This window comes from Ambystoma mexicanum, chromosome 11 (genome assembly GCF_040938575.1).
Source record: "Ambystoma mexicanum isolate Mex_15411 chromosome 11, UKY_AmexF1_1, whole genome shotgun sequence".
NCBI lineage: Eukaryota > Metazoa > Chordata > Amphibia > Caudata > Ambystomatidae > Ambystoma > Ambystoma mexicanum.
Window position 1 is genome coordinate 1,008,445,274 of NC_090934.1, and position 24,441 is coordinate 1,008,469,714.

The 24,441-nt window shown below is 47.2% G+C and overlaps 1 protein-coding gene across 3 annotated transcripts in view; it reads left to right on the plus strand.

The window, feature by feature from the left end:
* Positions 1 to 24,441, plus strand: part of MORF4L1 (mortality factor 4 like 1) — a 601,305-nt gene that overhangs the window by 487,327 nt on the left and 89,537 nt on the right. For all 3 annotated transcript variants that reach the window (XM_069624205.1, XM_069624206.1, XM_069624207.1), the window contains one exon: positions 18,333 to 18,505. In XM_069624205.1, the coding sequence (XP_069480306.1) occupies positions 18,333 to 18,505 (173 nt within the window). The remainder of the gene's footprint in view (positions 1 to 18,332; positions 18,506 to 24,441) is intronic.

Below are 24,441 nucleotides of genomic sequence, written 5' to 3' on the forward strand. Positions count from 1 at the left end.
CTCTCCTCACATCTATGACGTCTCGAAGAAGTCACACTACCAACTGCACCTCCTCAGAGAGGTGTAATTCCTTTCCTCTCCTTCCCCCAGAAGCTGACTGTCTCCAGAGCTCTGGTTCTCTCTAGGCTGGACTCTGGTCCTCTATTGGCTGGACTACTGGAACAGCCTTTCTAAATCTGCCTGCCTCTACTCTCCTCCCTCTGCAACTCATACAGAACAGGACTGCAAGACTTGTCCTTGGCCTCAAGGCCACGGATCATTTCTCTCCAGGACTGAAATCTCAGCACTGGCTCCCAGTGGCTGTGAGAAAAAAGTTCAAAACGCTCTGCATTGTCCACAAGACCTTCTGGTGCCTCAACACCTTCAACTCTCTTCCTTCTCCGGCTCTTCGTTCATCCGCCTCCAACTCTCTCAGGGTCAGTCGCTTCTCCAAGCAACGAGTTAGTGGTAGATCGGAACAGCCTCCTTGCCTCTGAAAATTGAGACCCCTGGGTCGAGGGTGTCACACCTACCGGGCCTAGGCACGACAAGCAGGGTAGGCCTTGTGATCCGCAAACCAGATTCCTGGAGGAGGCTGGGCCCAGCGAGCCGAGCAACATGTCGCAGGCACGTGGCAGGCAGCTCGACAAGATGGTCGCTGTGCCAGACCGAGGCACCCGTCCGACACCCTTCCAAGAGTTCGGGGAAGAAAGAGTGTCAAGGTGGAACTGGCCTCAACCAGGTACGTGGCTGACAGCCTATCCTTATGCGCAGGGCAGCTTCCCACTGCGTCCATATGGGCAGGGTATGCAGTGGCTCCAGCAGCCCCCGGCTACCAAGTCCGTACCCCCTTCCCCCCAAACCCCCCCCTCAGACCAGTGAGGAGAGGTTCTTTGAGAGGTTCCTCGGGCTCATGACGTCACCGCATATGGGGGTTATCCGCAAGGAAGTCATCAGGGAAGTCCTGACTATGCTAGCGGTACCACAAGTGCCTCCACCGGGGCCCCCGGCTCCTCTGGCGGTTCTGTACCAGCCTCCGCCACCTGGTCATCCCCCGGCTGCGGGTCCAGTGCCCCAGCCTCCGGCTCAGACTACTCCTCCACCTCCGCAGGATCCTCCTGATCCGCAGGTCACTGACGCTGAGAAGGATCCCTATGTGCCATCCTAAGCCAGGGTCTTCCACAAACGTCTTGCTGGGCTGGCGGAATACCTGGGCCTACCCCAGACCGAGGTCGAGCAGCCGGCAGAGAAGGTTCTGGCTGAAGTCCTCCTGCAACGCTCCTATTGCCCCTATGCCAAGACGGGGATTCTTCTGCAGACCGATCTGGCCAAGAAGGGTTGGCTTGAGCCCCACTTGGCCCAGCAGGTCAATCAACGCCAAGTACAAGCAGATGGAGTGGGATACACTCTTGCTCTCAGCCCATCTTCAGCCATACTCCTCGGTGATCGATGCAGCAACACTATACTCCAAACCTCTGTCCTCGGCCTCCTCCTGCGGCTCTACTAGGCAAGGAGGAGAAGATCTTGGCGGCGTATGGTAAGAAACTCTATTCCAGCGCGTCCCTGCAACTTCGTCAAGCCAATACCATGCTGTCTGCCGCCAACCAGAGGTTATGGCGGGAAATGGCAGACTTCCTCCTGGAACTCCCTGCGCAGAGCCAATCGCGGTTTAAGACGTGGCTGGCAGAGGCCAAGCTGGTGGCGCATGACCTCATGGAATCCACTGGCCCATATCGACGCCTCTGGCCATGCCATCTGTATCGCCATGAACATGAGGACAGCCTGGCTCCTGTCCACAAAATTCAACCCAGACGTCCAAGAACACATATTAGATCTACCTTGCAGTGGGGGGCTCTTCCACTCCACCACAGACAAAGAGCTGGACAAGAAGAATAACAGCTCACAAACTGCCAAGTCTTTATCCATCTTGACAAAGACCATGCCCAAGTCGTACTCCAGTCACAGCAGCGCTCCGACAGGGGGGCGTACGTATGGAGGGTTCTGCGACACATCTGGGCTGCCACACATCTATCTCTCAGGAACTCTGAGTCGCCAAGAGGAAGTGCTGCCGTGGAGTTGCGTTCGTAACTTGGACTATTGGAAAGGTGACTCTTGAACCTTAAACACCTAGCACACTGCACGCGCAACTTTATAGAACAGTGGTGTTCTTCTACTCTCCCACTCCCTGGAACTCACTGTGGAACTCATTGTGGAACTCGTTGTTGCATTGTTACCTTAGCTGCTTTGTAACGCTATCTTCTTCTCCCACAGTGCACGTCACCTCGCATACTGGGACACGCCTCCACCACTAACCCTGCCCACTGCCTCACAGAGAGGCTCTCCACTTCCACAAATAACATCGGACCCGCGTGCGCACCCGGAAGTGGAACGAAAGTGGGTGTTGGGCTATTTTTTCCCAGTATAATTTCAGGTTTTGAATTTGCCCATAATGCTTTCTTACTGATCCACCTTAGGCAGTTATTTTGTGATTGAGATTACGGATCATTATTTCTGCCGGGTTTTGGCTTTTAGAGACAAATTGATTCCCTAAATCCCCGGGGATTACGTGGTAACCTAATTTTGTTTTCTTTTGTTTTCAATTGTATTGATTCAATATGGCCACTGTGTTAAGAAATGGGAAAATGTCTTCCAACCCCCATTTCCATTAAGCCCAATGCTGGACCCTCAAATGAGGACCAATGCCCACCCGAACCAAACAATGAAAATAATGTGGCTGAACCCAAGGGTAACCTAGCGGATCCAGGGCTGGGGGGAGACATCAACGGACCAAACGAGATTCTGATGGATATAAACCTGGAGGTGGGGGGAGACAAAGGGCGCTTGTTGAACTTGGGAGTAAATATATTGCATATGTTTGCCCAGGTGCATGCAAAGGGGAGTGGCGATATATCGGAGGATGAGGATGTTTCATTTACTCCAGTAGGTTTATCGTTTGACTCTGAAGTTCCTATCCGGACAAGCTTTGAGTATCCGAGAGATACCCACTGTACAGCAATCTGTGGAACAATGTGAGGAGATAAGATACAAATCTGGATGTTAAGATGATGTCACAAACTGTGAAATTATAATTGAGTAAACGTGTAAGGCTCTCAAGAGGACCTTCCACTCCGGTCAATGCTGGGCTGGCGGAATACCTGGGCCTACCCCAGACCGACAATGGTGTTGACAATGTTCACCTCTTCAATACTCTTCCTCGAGTGCAGACCTTAACACCACATAGAGTATTCTCAGCTAGTATGAAATTTCCTGTTCCATCAGCCTCTATTTTTTTCTGAGGCTGGCGGTCAAAAGTGGGCAATGGAGAATATTGACTTGGCTTTGCTTGAGGTGTCGACGAATCCAATGGAGCAAAACAAATTATTGCCATCATTGCCCAATATCCATTCACCGCCGCATCGGGCTTCCTTGACTAGTTCCCCAAATCCTGTGAACAATGAGCATTTTGAGGAATCACTGCCAGTAATCTCCAGGATACTAAATGTCCTGGACAAGGGGCATGAGTTGACTCATTGGGAAATCAGAGACCTTAAACGGATTGTATTAGACACACAATCCAAACTCAATAGGATGGAAGGATTCCTAATGGGTAAAACATGTGTTGATGTTCCAGGGGTAAGGAAGACAACTTTGCCTATCCCTGCGACAGTCAAATCCCAGGGATCTCAGACTAGTGAGTACATAATCATCCCAATTTTAGTGCGGTCGTAATTACCGCAAGTAAGTCGACAATGACTGACCATATAAATAATGGTCTGAAAATATGCGACGAAGGTGACAAATTCTGAATGTAATGAAAGCGCTCTATCAAAAAATGACAAAAGTAGAACAGGGAGTTTCAACTTTGATTCTGTCTACTACTCTCAAGACAACTGGGGGGAGAGGGGGGGAAGACCCCAGAGATATTAAAATTAACTCCAGACCACCCTGACAGTCTGTCCATTCTGATAGATCTCATGGAAAACTCCAACAACACAAATCAGATGCGGGCTCTCAAAATATAGATGTTCCAATGCCTGACTGTGAGGGTTACTCTCTCTCTCGGTGCCAAAAACGTTTGGCGTGAAAAGCAAGAAAAAGGCCATTAAAGAAAAATCAGAACCCGGATAAGGTACAAATAAAAACGAAAGAACTCAAAGCTCTGATAAATGAGGTTGCATTGTCAGATTTGATACAGCTGAATGAAGAAAGCCGAGTGGCTCTGCAGCTTCACAATGTCACTCCTGATTTAAATCTATCCTGTCCAGTCCTGGAAAACAAAAAAAAAAAACAAATCACAAAAAATACAAAGAGTGAACAAGGGGGGTGAAGACCCTTGAGAGTGGAAATTTAATTTCATGGCCCGAGTACAGATCTTTCCCAAACAGTGAAGGGGGAGGATATCAAAGAGGTGAAACGACTCCAACTATCCAACTTTTATAAAGTATTGGAAAAATCAACCTCAAGCCAAATTTTACCGCTAGAGCTCTCGAAATCGGAAGGACGAAGCCCCGAAGACCTCAATGGAATCTAACATACTTGGCTTCACCTCAGAACCAGTGGCTGGTAATCTGGATCCACTACCTCTAAGGGAAGTGGATTCCTGGCTCTTGGCGGACAAGGCACCTACCATAAAAATAGAGCTGGTTGACCCTGACAAAATGGTTGATACGGGCCAGGAATTACCAGTGTTGAAAATTGTACCACAACAACTAATAGAGGAAACATAGTGACCTTCCAATGATCATTAAAACAATAATAATGGACCTATTACCAGATGTATCTAAACTCAAAAATCAGGAACAATGGGTAAATCTAAAGGAAGGAAATGGAAGTTCCCCTCATGACCATATGGAGGCTCCTATTAACACGAGCTTGCAGGGTGAGCCGACCTTGAAACATCATATTCAGACAACCCTGCCGAGCATGGGGGGGAAAACTCACAAAGGGTCCAAGATCATTTATCTGAACATCCCTTTAACCCCAGAATTACCCAAACAAACCAACTGGATGGTGCAGCTAGGTCCTGCCAACAATCCCAATCCACATTAAAGGCAGTGATCTGCGCAATATGATCTGGCGGCAACCGGCCCTTCCAGATTACCCAAGCATCTTGTTACATCTGTGATATTGGTGGTCTGTTCTCCCTAAATAGATTGTGTTCGTTCTCTCATTGCTCATTGAGATCCCAAAACTGAGATTGATTCCCTCGGCAGACATTAGTTTGGTGGATTTTATTCACCCTACACAGCTTGACCATGTAAGAATTGTCCCGAGGTCCCAAACCATCTTTGATCTCATAATACAGGAGACTGAACATTTTAACAAGATGGGGTACGCCATTCTTATCTTTAGCAATGGTTGGGAGAGTGGTAGGGACTCTAAAGAACAGAAACACAACCCTCTGCCATTGCAGGAGGAGGGTCGTATGCATAAAGAAGTTAATATTCCTGCGAGGGGAGACGATCAAGAATGGAGATGGTTAGCGCTATCTCTGAGAGAATCGATCTCCCAAATCCAAACTATGCAAAAGAAACTTTAGTTGCACAGATTCCACACAATTCTGGCAAATACTCTCATGGAACTCCAGGGGCCATTCAACCTTGATGGCCTCCAATGTGGTATGCACTAAACTTAAAACTATGGATGTGATTTGTATCCAAGAAACATAGCTGACAGCCCCTCTTCATTTTGACGGATTTGATTGTAGATACCAATTTGCTTCGATGGGGCACCGTGGCAGACCATCTGGTGGCCCTTTAACAGCAGTGAAAATAGCAAATGGTACACCAATAATGGAATCTCATCATTAAAAGGGGGGTTATGGCAATTGTTAGAGTATAGGAATTCATATTGCTCGTCCTTTATGTTGGTAAAGAATATCTATTTTAACCCGCTACAAAATGTATTGGACAATATCATCCCGTCCATCAACGCCTGTCTATCTAACATGTTGCTCAAATACAGAGGTCTTGATATTATTGTAGTGGGAGACTTTAATTCGGAAATCAGATGTGCGGTGGGGATGAACAAAAGGATGAGTTCCACCTCATTTAGATCTATGGGGACCGATAGATGGGGCTCCTTATGCAACCTCACGCAAAACAATGCAGGGCCATATCTGGTCTAAACTTTTCCATTCTTGGGGACTAACCTATATGAATCCTGTCTTCGATACCTATGCCAATGAGTATACATGGTCAAATGGCATATATAAATCAATTATTGATCACATGTTTTTTTCCGATGCACTTGCAGCTTCTTGTGCTGATTTTTGTGTGGGTGAGTCCTATACTAGTGACCATAGAACTTTAGAGGCCAAATTGAACTGGAACTCTGCTAAATCAACTCAGGATTCCCTTTTAACTACCTTGATGGCGTCGTGTGGGGCGGAATAGAATTGGATGGCATGATGGCAATATAGATAAATTAAATGCTACCCTTCTCTATGAGCACCATTGTACGTCACTGTCCACAAGACTAACACTATTTTCGGTACCTTACTTCTGTGAATGTCAAATGTCTAATTGTCAGATCTGTAAAACCTAAGAAAATTGGAAACACGAAGCACCGACATGTGCATGTTTATGATCCTATGGTAAGGTTAAAAAAATAAAATGATACAAATCGTCGTATTAATCAAGATCAGGATACAAAGGTTAAGGCAATTCATTTAAACAAGCAAAAAAGAACTAGCTGAAAACCCATAAGCTGTATATGCTGGAGAAAGATAATACGGCAATGTTAACGGCATTAAGAGATTCATCTGCCCGTCAGTTTTGGACGTTAATAAATTCTTTGGAGAAAACACAAGTAATGCTACAAAATGTGTACTAGAGGACGTCTGGGCTACTCATTTTTCCACTCTATATGAGGGAAAGTTTGCTATGACAAATAGCCTAGAGGTAATTAAAAGGGGAAGCTGGACATGTAATTTTGATGTTGAGGACATTGAAAAACAAATTAGGGCTGCTAATACCTCTTGCGCTGCAGGCCCAAATGTGCTTACCAACTGTACATTGAAGAGAAACCCTGAATTATGGGCTAAGGCACTCGTACATATTATTTTCAGACTTTATATTGACCCGCTCCATCCCTTGCACCTGGAGGATCTCCTATATTGTTCACATATATAAAAAAGTGGACAGAAGGTGTCCACATAATTAACGCCCAATATCTACCATGGACGCAGACTCTAAAATATTTGCAGGAATAGTCCTTCGGAAAATTGAGGAATGGGCGGAACACAAATCGGATATTCGGTATACAATTTGGCTTTTTCGAAAGGGGATGGGCACAGAAATAGGGGGTTTAATTTTTACTCTCCTCCTGGAGAAGGCGTGCAAAAAATCAGCCAGTCCTATATATCTAGCCTCGATTGATCTTTCTCTCGCGTTTGACGAGGTAGATCGGGTAAGATTGTGGTCTAATTTGGCTCTAATGGGGATTCCATCGGGACTTTTGACCATACTCATACATTTACATGAAGATTCTGCCATTCAAGTTCGCTTAAATTTATCAGGGAATCTGTCACGGCTTATACAAACAGGCAATGGATTGAGACAGGGCTGTCTGTTTTGCACCCACACTTTTCAACCTATATATGCTGGATGTTGATGGGCCTTTAACAGCAGCATCTCTTGTCTCACCAAGGATTGAGCGTGAAAAAATACCCTGGACAGCTTATGCCGACGATATCCTTCTGATCAATGCCACCCCAGTAGGTCTTCAGCGGAAACTGATGGCCCTTTCAAATTATGTGGTCAATAATGGCATGATTATCAACGGGAAGAAATCTGTTGTAATTACCCTCACAAATAGGAAAAAAACATCTGTTTTCAAATGGAGGATAGATGGTTATTTCTTACTTAAGGTCAGATCCCTTTGCTATTTAGGTTTTCCGATTTTTAGTGCCTCTACGACCCATATGTATTGGAATTACTACATAGACAAAGTAGACAAGTTGATCTTCCAAATGAAAAAGGTTGCTACAAAATACTGCAAATACTCAGTGACCCCACTAATCAGGTTTCCAACCTTAGTCTTGCCTAAGCTTCTATATGGCTTCGAAATTCTACCCTTTCAAACTCATCGACTGGCCGCCAAACTGTAATGCAAAATCTGGCGGAAAATACTCCATTTACCAAAGCCTGTTCCAATGTCTGCTATTCATTTTGAGTTGGGCCTTCGCTCATTAGATAGTAAAATAAGTTGGAGAAGACTAGCCTTATATCGGAACCTGATTGTGGCAAAAGACAATACTCTTTATGCACTTATGGGTTGCAGACTGAGAACTGGCTCCTCGACCTCGAAGTGGCTATTGAATCTACAAATATATTGTTTGAACTGTTTAGACTTCATCTGCCTTAAATCTGAAACCTTGATACTTAATCCTATGAGAGTTAAGGAAAAACTCCAATCCCTGGATTGGGTGAAATCCATGGAAAGGGTCGAGGTCTCCAGGATTTATAAGCAGATTATATATGATAGAAAGAAAATTGCCACCCCAGAGTCGTACTTAACTAAATTCCCTGACCCAAGAAGGAGGGCTGCATACTTGAGATTTCGTTTCAATGTTTTGCTGACGGGGAAGTTTTAGAAATTCGCTCAGGTACAACACAGGGAATCCAGTGTCGTTTTTGCCACAGTACTGTAACATCTGAATCATTGAAGCACTTATTATTGAAGTGTCGGGCATTAATTACCCAACGCCTAGCAGCTTTTGGTAGATTTGTTCATGATCCATCAAGAGTCGATATAGAAGATCTATGGTGGAATATGCAAGTCAGAATAATACACAACTGTTAATGTATGTATGTCTTCCCTTGGAAATACCACTTATGCAATAACTCTAAACGTCTGTTAATAGGACTAAGGGATCAATATCAGATATGGTGTTGTATACATTGAATGCAAAATAGGTTTTTAATTGTTTTGTCTATTTTATTAATCAAAATTGGATATCCTTTTTGTATAAAAAAAGTTGTGCTTTTGTAAAGGTTTATATTCTGTAAACCAAACACAAAATAAACCCCAAAAAAAAAAACAAATCCAAGCAGCTGGAAGCTTGCCGTCTCAGAGGTCTTGGAGGCAGCACAAGCAACAAAAAATAGGGAGGGGGGAGTAATGCTTTTTCCAGTCCCCCTCCTCCACGACGGCCTCAGATGGAAAGCAAGCATGACACATCCCTTCGGGTGCACGTGTCTCCAGTGGGGGGGGGGGGGTGGGGGTCAGGCTTGCTCTCCATGCACACTTCTGGTGCCAGATTTTCGCGGACCCCTGGATCCTCTGTACTATCCATGGGGTACCGCCTACCTATCCCAAGCTCTCTTACCTCCTCCCCTCCACTCCCTCAGGTTGGGACAGCCACTCTAAGTCCCAGCCTCCCAGCGAGGCTTGGGCTTTTACTCAAGGATTTTCGCCATTCAGAAGAACCAGCTGGGCCTGAGAGTTGTGCTGGACCGTTCCACCCTCAACCTCTCTTTACCCCTTCAGAAATTCAAGATGGTTACGCCAGCTTTTATAGCGGAGACATTGTGCAAGGTAGACTGGATGTGCTCCCTGGATCTGAAGGACGCGTACCTTCATGTCCTGATATGGCAACCCCATCGTTCTTTCCTACGGTTCAGAATCATGGGCTACCATTTTCAGTACAAGGTCCTTCATTTTGGCCTCAATTCGGCCCCCAGGGTCTTTACCAGGCTCATGAATACATTGGCTGCCCGCCTCAGAGTGCAGGACTTCCACATCTACCAATACCTCGACTGGCTTGTGAGGGCTACATCTCCATAAGCAGTTCACCACTCTTCCCATGCCCTTATGAACACACTGCACGATCTGGGCTTCTCGCTCAATCTCGAAGTCACAGCTGCAGCCCATGCAGACTGACATTCTTGGGCCTCATCTGGGACACGTGCTCGGAGAAGGTATTTCCATCGGAGGACAAGTTCTGTCATCAAGAGGGCCACCATCCACTTCCTCAGCAGAGAGGTGACCTCAGTGTAGTTGTACCAGCATTTCCTGGGTCTCTTGGCGGCGGTGCTATTAGCAGTTCCACACACGAGATTGAGGAGGATTCATCTGCACTTCGCGGACTATTGTAACCAGGAGCGGGGCTCTCAATCCAAGATGATCAACATTCCTCCATCTCTCCACCTGGACCTAACATGGTGGTCCAGGGACTGCAACCTACGGACGGGCAAGCCCTTTCGGCTGTCTTCCCCGGAGGCCACAAGCACCACAGACTCCTCGCTCGAGGGCTGGGGAGCCACCCTGAACGATCTCTCGATCCACAGCACCTGGACTCGACAGGAGCCGGAATACCACATCAATTGGTTGGAGCTGAACGCCATCTGGCTAGCACTCAGAGCATTCCTACCACTTCTCAGAGGCAAGGTTGGCCTCATCCAGACCGACAACCCGACCTGCATGTACTACGTCAACAAGCAGGGAGGCACCAGATCCCCCTCCTCTGTGCAGACTGGCAATCACCATGTGGGAGTGGGCCCTGGAAAACATCTACCTCAAGGCAGTCCACCTCCCGGGTAAATCCAACCTGGAGGCGGACAGGTTCAGCAGGTTGGGAGCGGACAATTACGAGTGGCAGCTAAACGACCTCGTGATTCAGGAGATCTTCAACAGGTGGGGTCATCCCCAGGTGGATCTATTTGCCACCTGGCACAACAAGAAGTTCCCTCAGTTCGCCTCCTGGCAGGGACAGGGTCCCGGCTCCCTCTGCGACTCATTTCGGATTCAGTGGAGCGGCATGAAGGCCTATGCATTCCCGCCCACACCGCTAATTCAGAGTGATTTGCAAGATCAAGGAGTCTCGCCAACTCAACATCATGCTAATAGCTCCATGGTGGCCGGCCAGGCCACGGTTTGCCGAGATGCCCCCGATTCACCTCCCGACGGGCCCAGCACATCATCTGGCGCAGCCCGGGCGCAGGGTCATCCACCCTGCGCCTCAGAAACTGGCCCTCACAGCATGGTGCCTGAGCAGGTAACACTGCAGCACCTCAGCCTCTCAGGCTAATCTGGAGATCCTACAGGTTGCAAGGAGCAAAGCTACCAGGGCCCAATATAAAAGCAAATGGACCAGGTTCTGCCGCTGGGCAGACTCCAGGGAAATCGACCCCCTGGCTTGTACTTTGGACGACGTGCTCTCCTCTGCGCACCTCGCCCACTCAGCGGGGGTGTGGGGGGGTCCAGGTGGGCAGCTGTTGTACATACCTTGCAGCCATCGGGGCTTACAGGAACTCGGAGGAGGGGGATCTTCTCCTCCTCTAATCCTATCGTTGACTGGGCTCGCAAGGCTCTACCCGCCCATCAAGAGGCCACATCCCGCGTGGGACCTTAACATAGTATTGGGCGCTCATGCGCTAGACATCGCTGACTTAATTGTGACTGAAAACCTGGACTTTCTGGCTATCACAGAAACCTGGTTACATGCAGCGTCTGGCCCCGCCCTATCCCTTGCCATACCAGATAACTACTCTATCATTAGATGCGATAGGGACAACAATCAATCAAAAGGAGGTGGTTTAGCATTTATATTTAAGAGCTCTCTCAATCTAAGAGTTGTTAACAATCACCAGCTGCCATCTGCTGAACTACTCACAATTAAACTCCCAATCTCACCCAATCATACCGCCCTTGTGTACCTCATCTATCGGCCACCTGGTCCCACGTCCACATTCATAGAAGACATCTCTTCCATCCTAGCCTCTAGCACCAAGCCTAAATCCCAAATTATCCTACTTGGAGACCTTAACCTAGGATATCTGGACACAAACGACACTAAAGCTTGTGACCTTGCCAACGTTCTATCCGACTTTGGCCTAACCCAGCATGTCAATGTACCCACCCATATCAAAGGCCGCACATTAGACTGGGTCTCAGACTTGAATTGCGCACTAAACATAACCTCTGTGCTACCATGTGCTTGGTCTGACCATCACAAAATAACATTCTCCCTCAATTCTTGCCCACCTGTGCACAAACCTTGTACTGTGCCACCCACACTTACTCGCAACAAGAAGGATATTACAACTGAGAAACTACTCCCACTCATCCTCCCACTTTTAAACTCTGTCTCCACAACTTGTGCGGACCCTACCGTCCTTGTGGACACCTACAATCGTGCTATGTTAAAAGCACTGGACACCATTGCACCTCTTAAACAGCGCAAAGAAAAACCATGTAACCACCTCAACTCCTGGTTCACCCCACACCTACGTGAACTTAGGAAAGACAAGCGTAAAGCCGAGACCCTCTGGAGAAATTCACCCACACCAGCAAATAAAATCAACCTTCTAACCATCACCCTCTCGTATAAAGAAGCCATACTAGCAGCAAAAAAAGAAGTTTACAATAATAGAATCATGCAGGCTCATTCCAATACCAAGGAACTCTTTAAAATTCTTAAGGAATTAGAGTCCCCAGTTGCTCCCCTTGACACTTGCACCCCGGACACCGAATGGTGCGCCAACATTCAAAAAGCTTTACTCAACAAAATCACCACTCTCCAAACCAAAATCAACACAAAAAAAAACTATCTCCTTGACTCAGTAGGTAACTCCCAACCCGCCAATCTCTCCTCCCACAATCACCACCTCAAACCTTTCAGTTTCTCTCCCCTAACCATTAAGGAAGTGGAAATTATCATCAAGAAGTTAAAGCCATCTAATTGTCAAGGCGATGCCTGCCCAGCTCCGATCGTACAGGAAGCAGCGCTTGAGCTCGCCCCCTTTATCACCACCCTTATCAATTCCTCCTTTAAATCTGGCGTAGTACCAGATAACCTCAAGGATGCTTGGGTAATCCCCCTAATCAAAAAACCTAACCTAGACCCTAACATTCCTACCAACTATAGGCCCATCACCACGGTACCATACCTTCTAAAAATCTTGGACCGGGCGGCATACATCCAAATTCAAAGCTATCTTGACAAGAACAACCTACTAGGACTTAGGCAATCCGGTTTTCGGCCGAGACACGGCACAGAGACCGCGCTTATAGACCTAAAAACACAAATTGAGGACCTGAAAGACGAGGGCAAACAAGCGCTCCTACTCCTCCTAGATTTATCAGCCGCTTTTGATCTGGTAGATCACCAAATCCTTTGCCAGCACCTTATAACGGCTGCCCATTTCTCTGATGCAGCTACCTCCTGGATCAGTTCATTCCTTGCAAACAGATCCATGAGTCTTCTCATCTCATGCCGCAGCTGACCCAGCACATGTTCCTTGCGGTGTCCCACAAGGCTCATGCGTATCACCCACGCTTTATAATGTCTTTACGAAACCACTCTTTGATATTCTTGACCATCTGGGTGTCACCTATACAAATTATGCGGATGACACCCAGATACTCATCCCTATAACGGGTGACTACGCAACTGACGTCAAAGCTCTCAATGCAGTTTACACCATCATCCAGGCGTGAATGGCCCACCACGGCCTCTGCCTCAACGACGAGAAGACTGAGCTACTCATCTTAGGCTCCCAATCTAAACTTGCAAAACTTGGCAGCAAATATGATGCATTCAACATTGATGGCAACATTATTAAGGTCTCCAACGTTACTAAAACACTTGGAATCTACTTAGACTCCACCCTCTCGCTCACCAGACAAACTAACTCAGTAGCTTCAGCATCGGCTTACACGTGTAAACTAATCACTGCCTGCCGTCCTTTCCTAACTCTGGACAACTGCCTGATCCTTGCCAGAACCCTTATTTTATCCAAAATTGATTACTGTAATGCCCTGTACCTCGGAACTAATCAAAGAAACATTGACAAACTTCAGGTAACCCAGAATAACGCCATTAGGGCTGCTCTCAACATTCCTAGGCGCACCCACATCTCATCCACGAGACGGAACTTGCGATGGCTCTCTATCCCACAGCGTATTGCCTTCAAAACTCTCATCTTAAGTTACAAAGCACAGAACAACGCAGCACCAGCCTACTTGTCAGAGCGCTTTACACAACACACAGCCCACAGACCACTAAGAGCTGCGCAAGCACATACACTCATTATTCCCTGCTTTAAACTACAGACTGCCAGAGGCTCAAGCTTCCCGGTATTGGCCGCTAAGCTCTGGAACTCACTTCCCAATGACCTCAGGAACGTCCCCTCCCTCCAATCCTTCAAACACAGAACAAAACAATGGCTCTATGAGCAAGACGAAGAGCTGACCACCATGTGGTAATCATCCACTGCATGCTCTACAACCCCATCCACTGTTGTATTTATTGTGACGACTTTCTATGTATGCTTATTTTACTATGCAATTTGTAATCTATCTTTCTGTAAACTTATGTAACCCTTCTAAACATGTGCCCTGATGCCTTTGGGCAGGCTGCGCAATATAAATAAATAAATACAAATACAAATGCACAAACCGTTTGAACCAATGGTGTCCGTGGACATCAGGCTGGTCACCATCAAGACGGCCTTACTGGTCAGCCTCACCTTGGCTCGTAGAGTCAGCGAATCCAGGCGCTGGTTGCCTCAGAACCATATACAGCCTTTCACAGAGACAAAGTCCTGCAGACGCACCTAGCATTTCTGCCCAAGATGCCGTCTGCTTTCCACTTGAACGAGGTAATAGTCCTTCCTACTTTCTTCACCGATCCTAAGGATGATGCACAGAGTATGCTGCACTGCTTGGATGTCGGGTGTGCCCTGAGGTTCTACTAGGACAAGACCAAGGGTTTCCGCAAATCGGATGCCCTGTTTGTCACCTTCGGAGGCTCAAGACTAGGCTATTGGGTGTCCAAGGCCTCCTTATCCCGCCGGATGGTCTCGGCCATCAAAGAAGCATACGAGGGCCAGCACAAGCTGCTTCCAACCAACATGCATGCCCACGCAGTCGGGGCCAAGGCAACGGCCATCTCATTCCAGCACCATGTCCTTTGGCAAGTCATACGCAGGGCTGCCACTTGGGCCACTCCCTCGGCTTTCTGCAAGCATTACTGTCTGGATGCCGGCTCTAGATCTGGCGTGGCTTTCGAACATGCGGTTCTCAGGAACCTATTTTCTGAAGGAGGTTCTCCTCTCCACCCTGGGGCTACATTCAGTTGTAATCGCCAATGCACTATTGAGGAAAGGGGTCAGGACATAAGAGGAATTATAAGTTACTCACCGTAGTGATTAACATACTCTTGGTCCGTAGTCCCCTTTCCTCCAAACGTCCCACCAACCTCCTCCCTCATAATACTGGTGTCATTAGGCAATGTTAATTCTATTGTCGATGCGTCAATGGGGACTGAGGTGTGGCGCCGGCGACCGGAGTCAGGGCAGCGCATGCTCCCTGTGCCGCTCCCCCACACCCCTCCAAATTTAAAGGGAAGAAGGTTTTTTCAGTGAAAAAGGTTCCATCTCCCGTGCCTTGGAAAGGACGCCCATGCAGTATGGAGGAAAGGGGACTATGGACTGAGTACGTTAGTTACTATGGTGAGTAACTTATAATTTCTCCAGCATGGGGTCTGGCATGGATTCACGCGTGAACCGTCCCTCCTACCCCTCTGCGGCTCTTCTTGGTCATACTGCCACTTTTCTTGCTTACCAAATCTGAAGATGGCTGCCACGAGAAGGGGCTTAGAGAGGGAAGTCATTGGCTGGGGCTGGTATGACCCAGAGTGCAGTGATTGATTTAGAGGAAATACAGTTTGAAAGTTGTGTTTTTTTCTTTTACCGAGGTTTCCAGGAATGATGACTGGGAATATTCATGAGCATGTGAATGCATGCCAGACCCATGTTGAAGAACAATAGTTACAGTTAAGTAACTTGTTCCTTACACAACAGTACTGCCTAGATACGCACTCTAGGTCTGATTCTCAGGTGGGACAAGGGCTGCTAAGACATCTCTTTGCTACTGTTCCTTCACACATCCCACCACCATTTTTGGGTCCTGCTCACTAGTCTATGCACAGCATGTGATACTTAGCAGATCCGCAAGCATCAGAAGACATACATTGCTCACCATAATCGTATTTCTGATGATTGTATATGCTTAGATTCGGTTTATAGACATAATTTCGAAATCAAAAATTTCGAAAGTCAAAAAGTCGGAAAAAAAAATGTCAATGTCGAATTTATTTTTTGACCGTTTTTTTCGAAATGGGGGGGGTTTCACCCCCAACCTCCCCCTTTTTTTTTGTTTTTACCATTTTTTATATAAACTAGAGCCAAAAAAAATATCGGGGGGAAAAAAAATATTTTCGACATTTTTGATTCGACTTTTTTGACATTCGACATTTTTGATTCGATATTATGACTGGACACACTTAGATTCACATGCGCCCACCCTTCCTCCTCTCTTGGAGTAGAAGTAACATAGAGTTCTTACACCTTCTCTTACACCTTCTCTCTTCTGTACTTTATAACGCAGACTATAAGGTTCCCTCACGGCAGAAAAAAACAACCAATGGTACCTCGACACGTGAGGGATTTTGGGTACACTGCACGTCATGTTTGGGATAGTGTTAGTCACGCCCATGTCGATGTCCCTTTCGATCTTTGAAAAAAAGATGCAGTACCCTGCGATTACCTCTAGATGTCGGATTATATGCACAGCATGTGATTCTAAGCAGCTGCAATCATCACAAATATGATTACGGTGATGAATGTATGTCTTCCCAGTTATGACAGCCTGAAGGACATGTCAGTTTCCCTGTAACAGATGAGCAAAAAGTCAGTTTAGAGAAGCGTAAGGCTTCACTGCACTGTTAAAAGAGCAGGTCAGATATAAAAGCAAAAGATTTGAGGGTCCATGAAATGGAAGGAATGGTGAAGTAAAGAGGAATCTTTGCAAACAATATCCCCATTGCACTGCGAGGTGCTGTGTGAAATGGTCAAAATAGAAGAATTGCAAAGAGAAACTAAGTTTCTCAGTACTGACCGTCTGGGGCACTAGTCAGTTTGACCATAATGAGCAAAATGCAAGGAAAGTGGAGCTGAATGCTTTACCTCCCTTCACAGTCAGGACAGACGCCAAACATGTCTTATTGAAATCGGCAGAGGAAAGGGCCCAGAGAGAATCTTTCCTAACACTACCAGCATTTTTCCAAAGCCCCCAGCTTGAGGAGATAGCACAACGTGCACTTGATTTGCAGAGCTGTTTATGGACTGAATACATTCACTGTGCAAAAGAAATTAGTTATTTGTCTTTTTGTGAAAGACCAGGAAGGGGGGGGGTGTCCTTCATCAAATCTAAAATTGCACTTTGAGTAGGGCCCTGCATTCAAAGGTGCTCAAGCTAGTACACACAACCCCTGCCGCTCACTCTTAATAATCATTCCTCAAGTGAAACTTTTGCAACATCACTTTCATTGCAAATATTCCTACAGACACCATTTGCAAAGCTACCAACTGGATCTCAATGCACAATTTCACGCAACACTTTTGTGTTACACTGGTATAGGCGGACTTGCGGATGGGCCGGGAATAAAATATTTATTTGCCAGTTTTCCTGAAGCTCACTCACCTCAAAATGCTGCTTGCTACTGTATGTGAAGCATGAAAGTCTAAACAGAGTAACAAACCTCAGACGGCAAATGTTAATTTCAAGTAATACCAATGTCTTGTATCTTAGTCACTTGTACCCACGCTTCCTCCCCACATGAGAGCTGAAGTTAAGACACTTGAGGCTTGCACACAAAGCACATCAGAAAAACAATGTAGAAGTAGATATGTGGAGCTTCAGGAATACCTGCATGTGTAAGGTAGGGAAAGTGCAAAAGGAATGTATGCCCCTTTGAACACCCTTTTACTTTGTAAATGAACAGCTTGTAATATGCCAGACCAACTACTAGATGGTGGCCTATGCAAATCATCTTCAGTTGCCATCATTCATAGAATAAAATTATCAACCTTCAAAATGTCCCCTATCAGACTTAGTCTGGGCTGCAAGGCTCATCACCTTTATCCTAATATCATGGTTATTAAGGACTGTGCTGGATCATAAGGCCTTGGAGTATCTAGTGTTATTTTCTGATAATTTTCCCACCTGGGTTTGCACGTGGGCCCTGTTAGTGTTTGTAGTGCCATGTCCTTTAAGTTGATGTCTTGATCAAAGCCCAACTCTTTACCAAGAGGGATTTGCCACAGTGCCTTAGCTGCCTCAAATTCAGAGCTCTTAAACCGCCCTTGTTCACTGAACTGAGCTGTGCGTGGTTCATGCCCAATTATAGCAATGTTTTTTTGCTGCTTTGGTGTCGAGCGCATCTTACCCTATTCTCACATGGCCTGATCTGCCTCACATCGAACTGTGTATTCATTAATGGTATTTAGATTGTTGTATATTCTGCTTAATTCATCATGAATTCATGTCTTGTATTCTGGTTTCAGAGAGTATGCAGTGAATGAAGTAGTTGCTGGGATTAAAGAGTACTTTAATGTAATGTTGGGCACACAGCTGCTCTACAAGTTTGAAAGGCCACAGTATGCAGAAATCCTGGCTGATCATCCAGATGCACAGATGTCTCACGTCTATGGAGCGCCACACCTCCTCAGGCTGTTTGGTCAGTGTGCTTTTGTCTTTATGCTCAAAGATTGTCATATAAGCAATCAGTGTTACAAGCTGTGCACTAGTGTGTTGAGAAACTAAAACCTGATTAGTATGGGTATATCCTGCTGTCGAGCAATTGGATTGGGAAATAATTGGCATGGTGGGTTCCTTTTTAAAGTGCAAGACTGCAGTTTGTGCCGTGTACATTATCCTTCCATTTAGTTGTTTGAGCTGGAAATGTTTTATTCTTTTTAATGCACAATAGTTGGTTTTAGCTCTGGATTTTTTTTGCACTTTATTCCAGTTCTTCTGTCCACTGAATAGGAAAATGGTGTTTTTTTTTTTCCTCCAAAATGTAGCAGATGACACGCGATTGTGACACTGGACTGGCATACTTTGTTTGCTTTCTTTTGGAATTGTACTCTACTGTATTTATATCTCTGGGTCTGTTCATTCACCAGATAAGACCGGAACAACTGTTCTGCCAACTTACTTGGCCCACCTTGCATTATTACTGAAATTAAGGACAACATTTTTTCTTATCTGGTGCTGGACAGAGAAGCATAATCAATCTTCCAAGAGTCTTCGCTTAGGCTTGTTCAAGCACTCCTTCCCATCTCTGCCCCTTCTGGATGATCAACCTGATTTAAGCAATCCCACCCAGGGCAAATGTTTTAAAGTAGCCAAGGCACAAATCTTCAGAGGGTATGCGGCGTGGCAGATGTAGTATAACAAGCTGTTGGTTCCAATAATGCAGCCACAGACCTAGAAGAACATAATCTATTGTTGCATGTAAGAACTGTTCATGTTGAATGTTAATGGTAATTGTACTGCGAACAGTCACCACCGGAGTGGCCCCCAGGCGGATCATAAAAGGGGGGGTGGAGTAAGTAGGGCGTAGTGCGAATAGGAAAGTGGAGAGTTGTGATGTCCTGTTGGCAGCTTCAGTTTGGTTTGCACTGATGGCTGAGCTTAAGTTTGGTTTTGGGGGTTGGTGCAAATTCCCATGTACTGTTGTGCCGAGTTGTTAGTCTGTTGTAATCTGGTGCAGTATGTGTGGTGCTGTGCTTGGAGCTGGTTGAGTGAGTTTCCTATGAGAAGTGTATGTGGAAAGTTGCGGTTTTGGCATTGGGTTAGCAGGTTTTCCTTACCTTTTTCTTTGATAGTGGGAGAAGGCCTAGGTTTCCCAAAATGGTAGACAATTGGAAAACACCTAGATTTGAGAATTCCTAGATAGTGGGAGCAAGGACTAGGTTTCACACGTGGTAAACAATGAGAAACCACACACAGATTTGAGATTCATAGATAGTGGGAGAAAAGGCCTGGGTTTCAATGTAGGCCTGTAAGTTGGGTGCACACTGGATTCTTCCGCGGGTGTCCTGGGTGTGTATATTAGTAGTTGAAGTACTTATTGCGGGAGGTGGTGGTTTCGGATGGGGCGAGCATTATGTAGCAGTTAATACCAGTAGTTGTCCAGCATTGGATCTTTCATGGATTCACATGCTGTGAATATTCCCTGGTGTCAGGCTGGGAATCCCGGTTCTCCAGCATGGGGTCTGGCATGGATTCACATGTTCATTAATATTCCCCATAGTCCAGCTGGCAATCCTCGGTAAAAGAAAAAACATTCACTTTCATTTATAAACATTCTTTCTCCCATAGACCAATCACTGAGCTCTGGGTCATATTGCCCCCAGCCAATTACTGCCCTCTACCTAAGCCCATCCTCTGGCAGCCATCTTCAGATTTTTACAGCACGTTCAGGTTTTAGGAGTCCTTTGAGTTTTCTCTGTTTTTCTGCACTTTTTCGGTAGGAAAACATTTTTGTCAATCGAGCCATTGTGCTCCATCACTTACAGATCCCATCAACAGGGACCAGTTTTTTTTTTTTAAGCTTTGTTCTTTGCCCTTCAAGGGTTTAAATCGTCAAGTGTTTCCTCTTGAAAGCTTCCAGAAGCCCATCAGGCCTACACCGCGCCAGATCATGTCGTATCAGGACGGGGCTTCCCTCTTCAAGCTCTGCACCAGCTGCGATTTGCAACATGTTTTCATGGACGATGAGCATTCCCAGTGCCTGTATTGTTTGCACTCTATGCACAAGGAGGAAAATTGTTAGATTTGCAGTTGCCAAGCGCACCATGAAGGACCGGCACGTCCGACTGGTGATGTGGATCAAGGCCAAGGCCCCTACCCAGAGTGGTCCTTGCGGGGCATATCTCATCCGGCCAACCGGAGCGGCTTCTAAGCCCTTTGAGGGGTGCTCCATCCATGGGGGCCTAAGACAAGGCCAAGCACCACAAGTCCATTTCCGCCGGGGTCGCCATGCAAGCGGGCCCTGCAACTGTCGGTGTGCGCTCATCGTCTGTCTGCTTCACTCTCCAGTGATTGCTCCGACTCTTGGCCGAGGAGAAAGTTGGCTACCCCGGGGAAGCTAGGGGGAGAAGCTGGAGAAGGCCAGACGACATGGTATCTGTCCTCCCGGTGCAGGCTTAAGGGATCCAAACCATCGCCATCCACCATCAAGATGCTTGTCCCCGCCCTCGGCTCAGGCTACCCTGGTAGCGACCAGAGTGATGCTTCCTCCCAGGCAGGAGGCTTCGCCCAAGCCAGTGGAGAAGACTGAGAAGAGGATACCGGATGTCAGCCCTCGGCCGACCCCTCAGGACCTGAAGAAAGGTGGAAAGGGGGAGTGGAAGTGCTTAAGGGCACGGATTTTTCATCATCCGATGAGTAAGAAGTTTCCGTCCACACCATCCCGGTGGATGAGTGATGACGAGAACGTCGAAGTGGCCCGCCCAAGGAGACTGACTGGTCAGGGGATGACGCCGATGCTGGGCCCAGCGATCCTTTTCCCACTGGTACCCCAGGGACATGTCGCAGGATATTCTCTCGACCCTCCACACACTGGTTTTGGAGATTCAGAAGAGAATGCTGACGGCACTGCCAGCGACACCACCAGCGATGAACCTGTTGACACAGAGGCCACCACCGCCGAAGAAAAGGAGACACCCATGCCTTCACTCGAACCATCACTGCCCCCCCACTAGGGACACAGGGGCAGACACGTCGACTACAGATACTGACAGTGTCCTCTCGCCACTGCCAAGGGCTTCTCCACCGGACGAGGTGGAATCTTTTCTTTCCATGATTGCCTGTGCGTCAGAACTTTTTCACCTCACTCGGGAAAAGAAGAAAAAGGAAGGTTTTCTGTACCAATGCTGGGAGGCAAAGAGGAAGACCATTCTGTCAATACCACTCCTAGACTATTGGGACGAGTTGCTGGTGCTCCTGAAGAATACCTCCTCGGCCCGGCTAAGTGAGACCGGCTTGAGAAGAAGTATCGGGTGCCGGAGTCTGCACCCAAGTGTCTGAGGTCGCAACCATCGCTGGACTCGGTCTCGGCTGTGGCAAGAAATAAATCGTCTAACCCGTCGACATCAGCATCTGTCCCCCCAAATGGCGAGCGGAAGAAATTGGACGCTGTGGGACGTAAAGTCATTTACTCGACGGCAACTATGGTCAAGCCCCCCCAACGCCTTAGCGATCCTGGCCAGGTACAACCAGGAGCTTTGGTTGCAAGATGGCTCCGATCCTGGATTTCCTCCCAGAGGTCAAGCGGGTAGAGTCAATGGAGATCCTTCAGGAGGGCGAGGTGGCGTCGGACCGTGCCATCACTGTGCCCCTGGACATTGCAGACAGAGTTCAGCCAGATGGGGAACAGTGTTTACCTTAGTTGTCGTGGCAGGCTGAAGACCACCAACTTCAGACAAGAGGTCCAGACGAGGGCTGTGGACATGCCTATCGACGGAGGCAATTGTTTCAGCAAGGCAGTCGACCAATCTCTACCGGCCGTCAAAGCCGACAGACGGCCCATACCCTAGGCATGCTGCAGCAATACCGTCCATCCTTTCGTCCCTCAGGAGGAAAGGCGGCGAGGTCTTCTAAGAGTATCGGCGTTGGATCGTCCTCTTACCGCCAACCCTCCCGTTCCATGACGCCTACAGGGGTCGCTGTAAGGCCTTTGGAGGTGGCTGCCGTCAAGGCTCCCTGGGCGGCGCACTGGCCTCCAAGCAGGATTGAACCAGCCAGGACTTCTGGTCCCCGCCCCTGCACCCCGGTGGGGGCCGCCTGCGAACTTTGTCACCGTGTGGGAAAACATCTCCACTGATCGATGGGTACTGGATGCTCTCGTCCACAGACGCACTTTTGGCGTTTCAGCAAAAGTGTCCGCAAATACTACTTGCGGCCCGGTGCAACACATCCCTCAGCTTCTGCTAGAGGTTCGGGCAATGTTAAGAAAAGGGGCCATAGAGCTGGTTCTGAAGCGACTCTGGGGCTCCGGAGTTTTCTCAAGATACCTTATGGTCAGAAAGACCACAGGGGGCTGGAAGCCCATTCTCTACCTATGACGACTCAAGGACATCAAGTCCCAAAAATTCAGGATGGTCACGTTGCAGCTCTTAAGCAGAATTGCATGCAGTACCCTCTGGGACCACCATATACAATTAGGACTACAGGTGTAAAACCAACCTTTGGTATAAGTTTGTACTAAACAGTTTTGTGGTAGCGAGCTGAGCAGCCAGGCTCATCTCAAAGAGGTAATGTGAGCAGTACAAGAGGTTACACAGAGGTCTTATAATCGCAGTGGTTCAAGAAGACACTTATACTCAAGGTTTCTTCGTAAAGACACTTATTGATTTATTACACAATTATTTAGAAAACCTTCACTAGGAGGCAACTTAATACTATACACAAACTTAAATAGCAAACCAACAAGTTTCTGAACAAATTAGGCTCCCCTGAAATAGAAGCAAAATGGCATTTCAGTTACTTTCAATGGAAGAAAAAAAGGCACAAGTTAGCAGAATAGATCACAAATACTTTCTTAAGCAGTGTGAATAGTTATAGTTCACTAGAGGACTCGATTTAGTTCAATAGGCCTAGGCCAAAGTCAATGGGCTAGTGTCTTGGGTAGGAAAGAGCAATTCTTGAAGTAAACGGTCAAGTCTTTGCCAAAGTTGTCAGAAGTAGTTTGTACAAAAAAGATTCATATGTTGGTTCACAAGCTGATTAGGCCTGTAAGTTGGGAAAGTTCCACGAACTTTCACTGCGAGAGAAGCGTTCTCTCAATCGGGTTGGCACAGTACCTTTTAGTATGAAGCAAAAGATGCAGCTGAAGACATTGGTTCCTGGCAGTTCCTGTAGATCTCACTGTTCCTGAGCCTCAGTCGTGGGGACAAGAGGGAGGACGTTAGGGTTCTCCTGCACTGCACGGGATCGTCGAGAAATAGACAGAATGCAGTCACTTCAGTTCGAGTAGCTGTTCTTCAAGCAAACAAGCTGGTGTCCTTCCCCCTGGTTCATCCTAACAAGCTTAGAGAATGGTATCCAGGTAGCTTACGAGTTGATTGGTCCCACCAACTCAAAGGAAGAAGACGTCCTTGAAAGGGCTTCTCTGTCGAAAGGAGCTTTGGCGATTCGGACCTGCAGGAGGGATTCAACGGGCAAACCAACGTTCCAAGAGTTGCAGCAGCCGTCCTCTTCCAGCTCATCTTTGGTTATTTCGTTCCAGTGGTCGACTCTGCTTTCCAGTTCAAGAGACTCGCCTTTTCTTTTCTCCCATTCATTACAGCCTTGCTGCCACTCACCCAGCAGGGTGGCTGTCTCTGCCGGACAGTCAGCCAGCCAATCACGCCAGAGTGCATTTGGGTCTCCTAGGAGACTAAGCCCAGGGTGTTTCGGGCACCTCCCTCACTTTATGCCCACCTCAGACACTCAGACCCCCGAGGCGGTCTTCAGGCCTGAAACCCGCCAAAGGCATGGAAACAAAGGGACCCAACCCGGTTGGACAAACACTAGAAGGACCTTTCCAAAAAGAAACAGCGAGAAAAGACTGGGACCCGTTTAAACAAAGGGGCTTAAGGCACCATCTTGAAAAACATGGCTCCC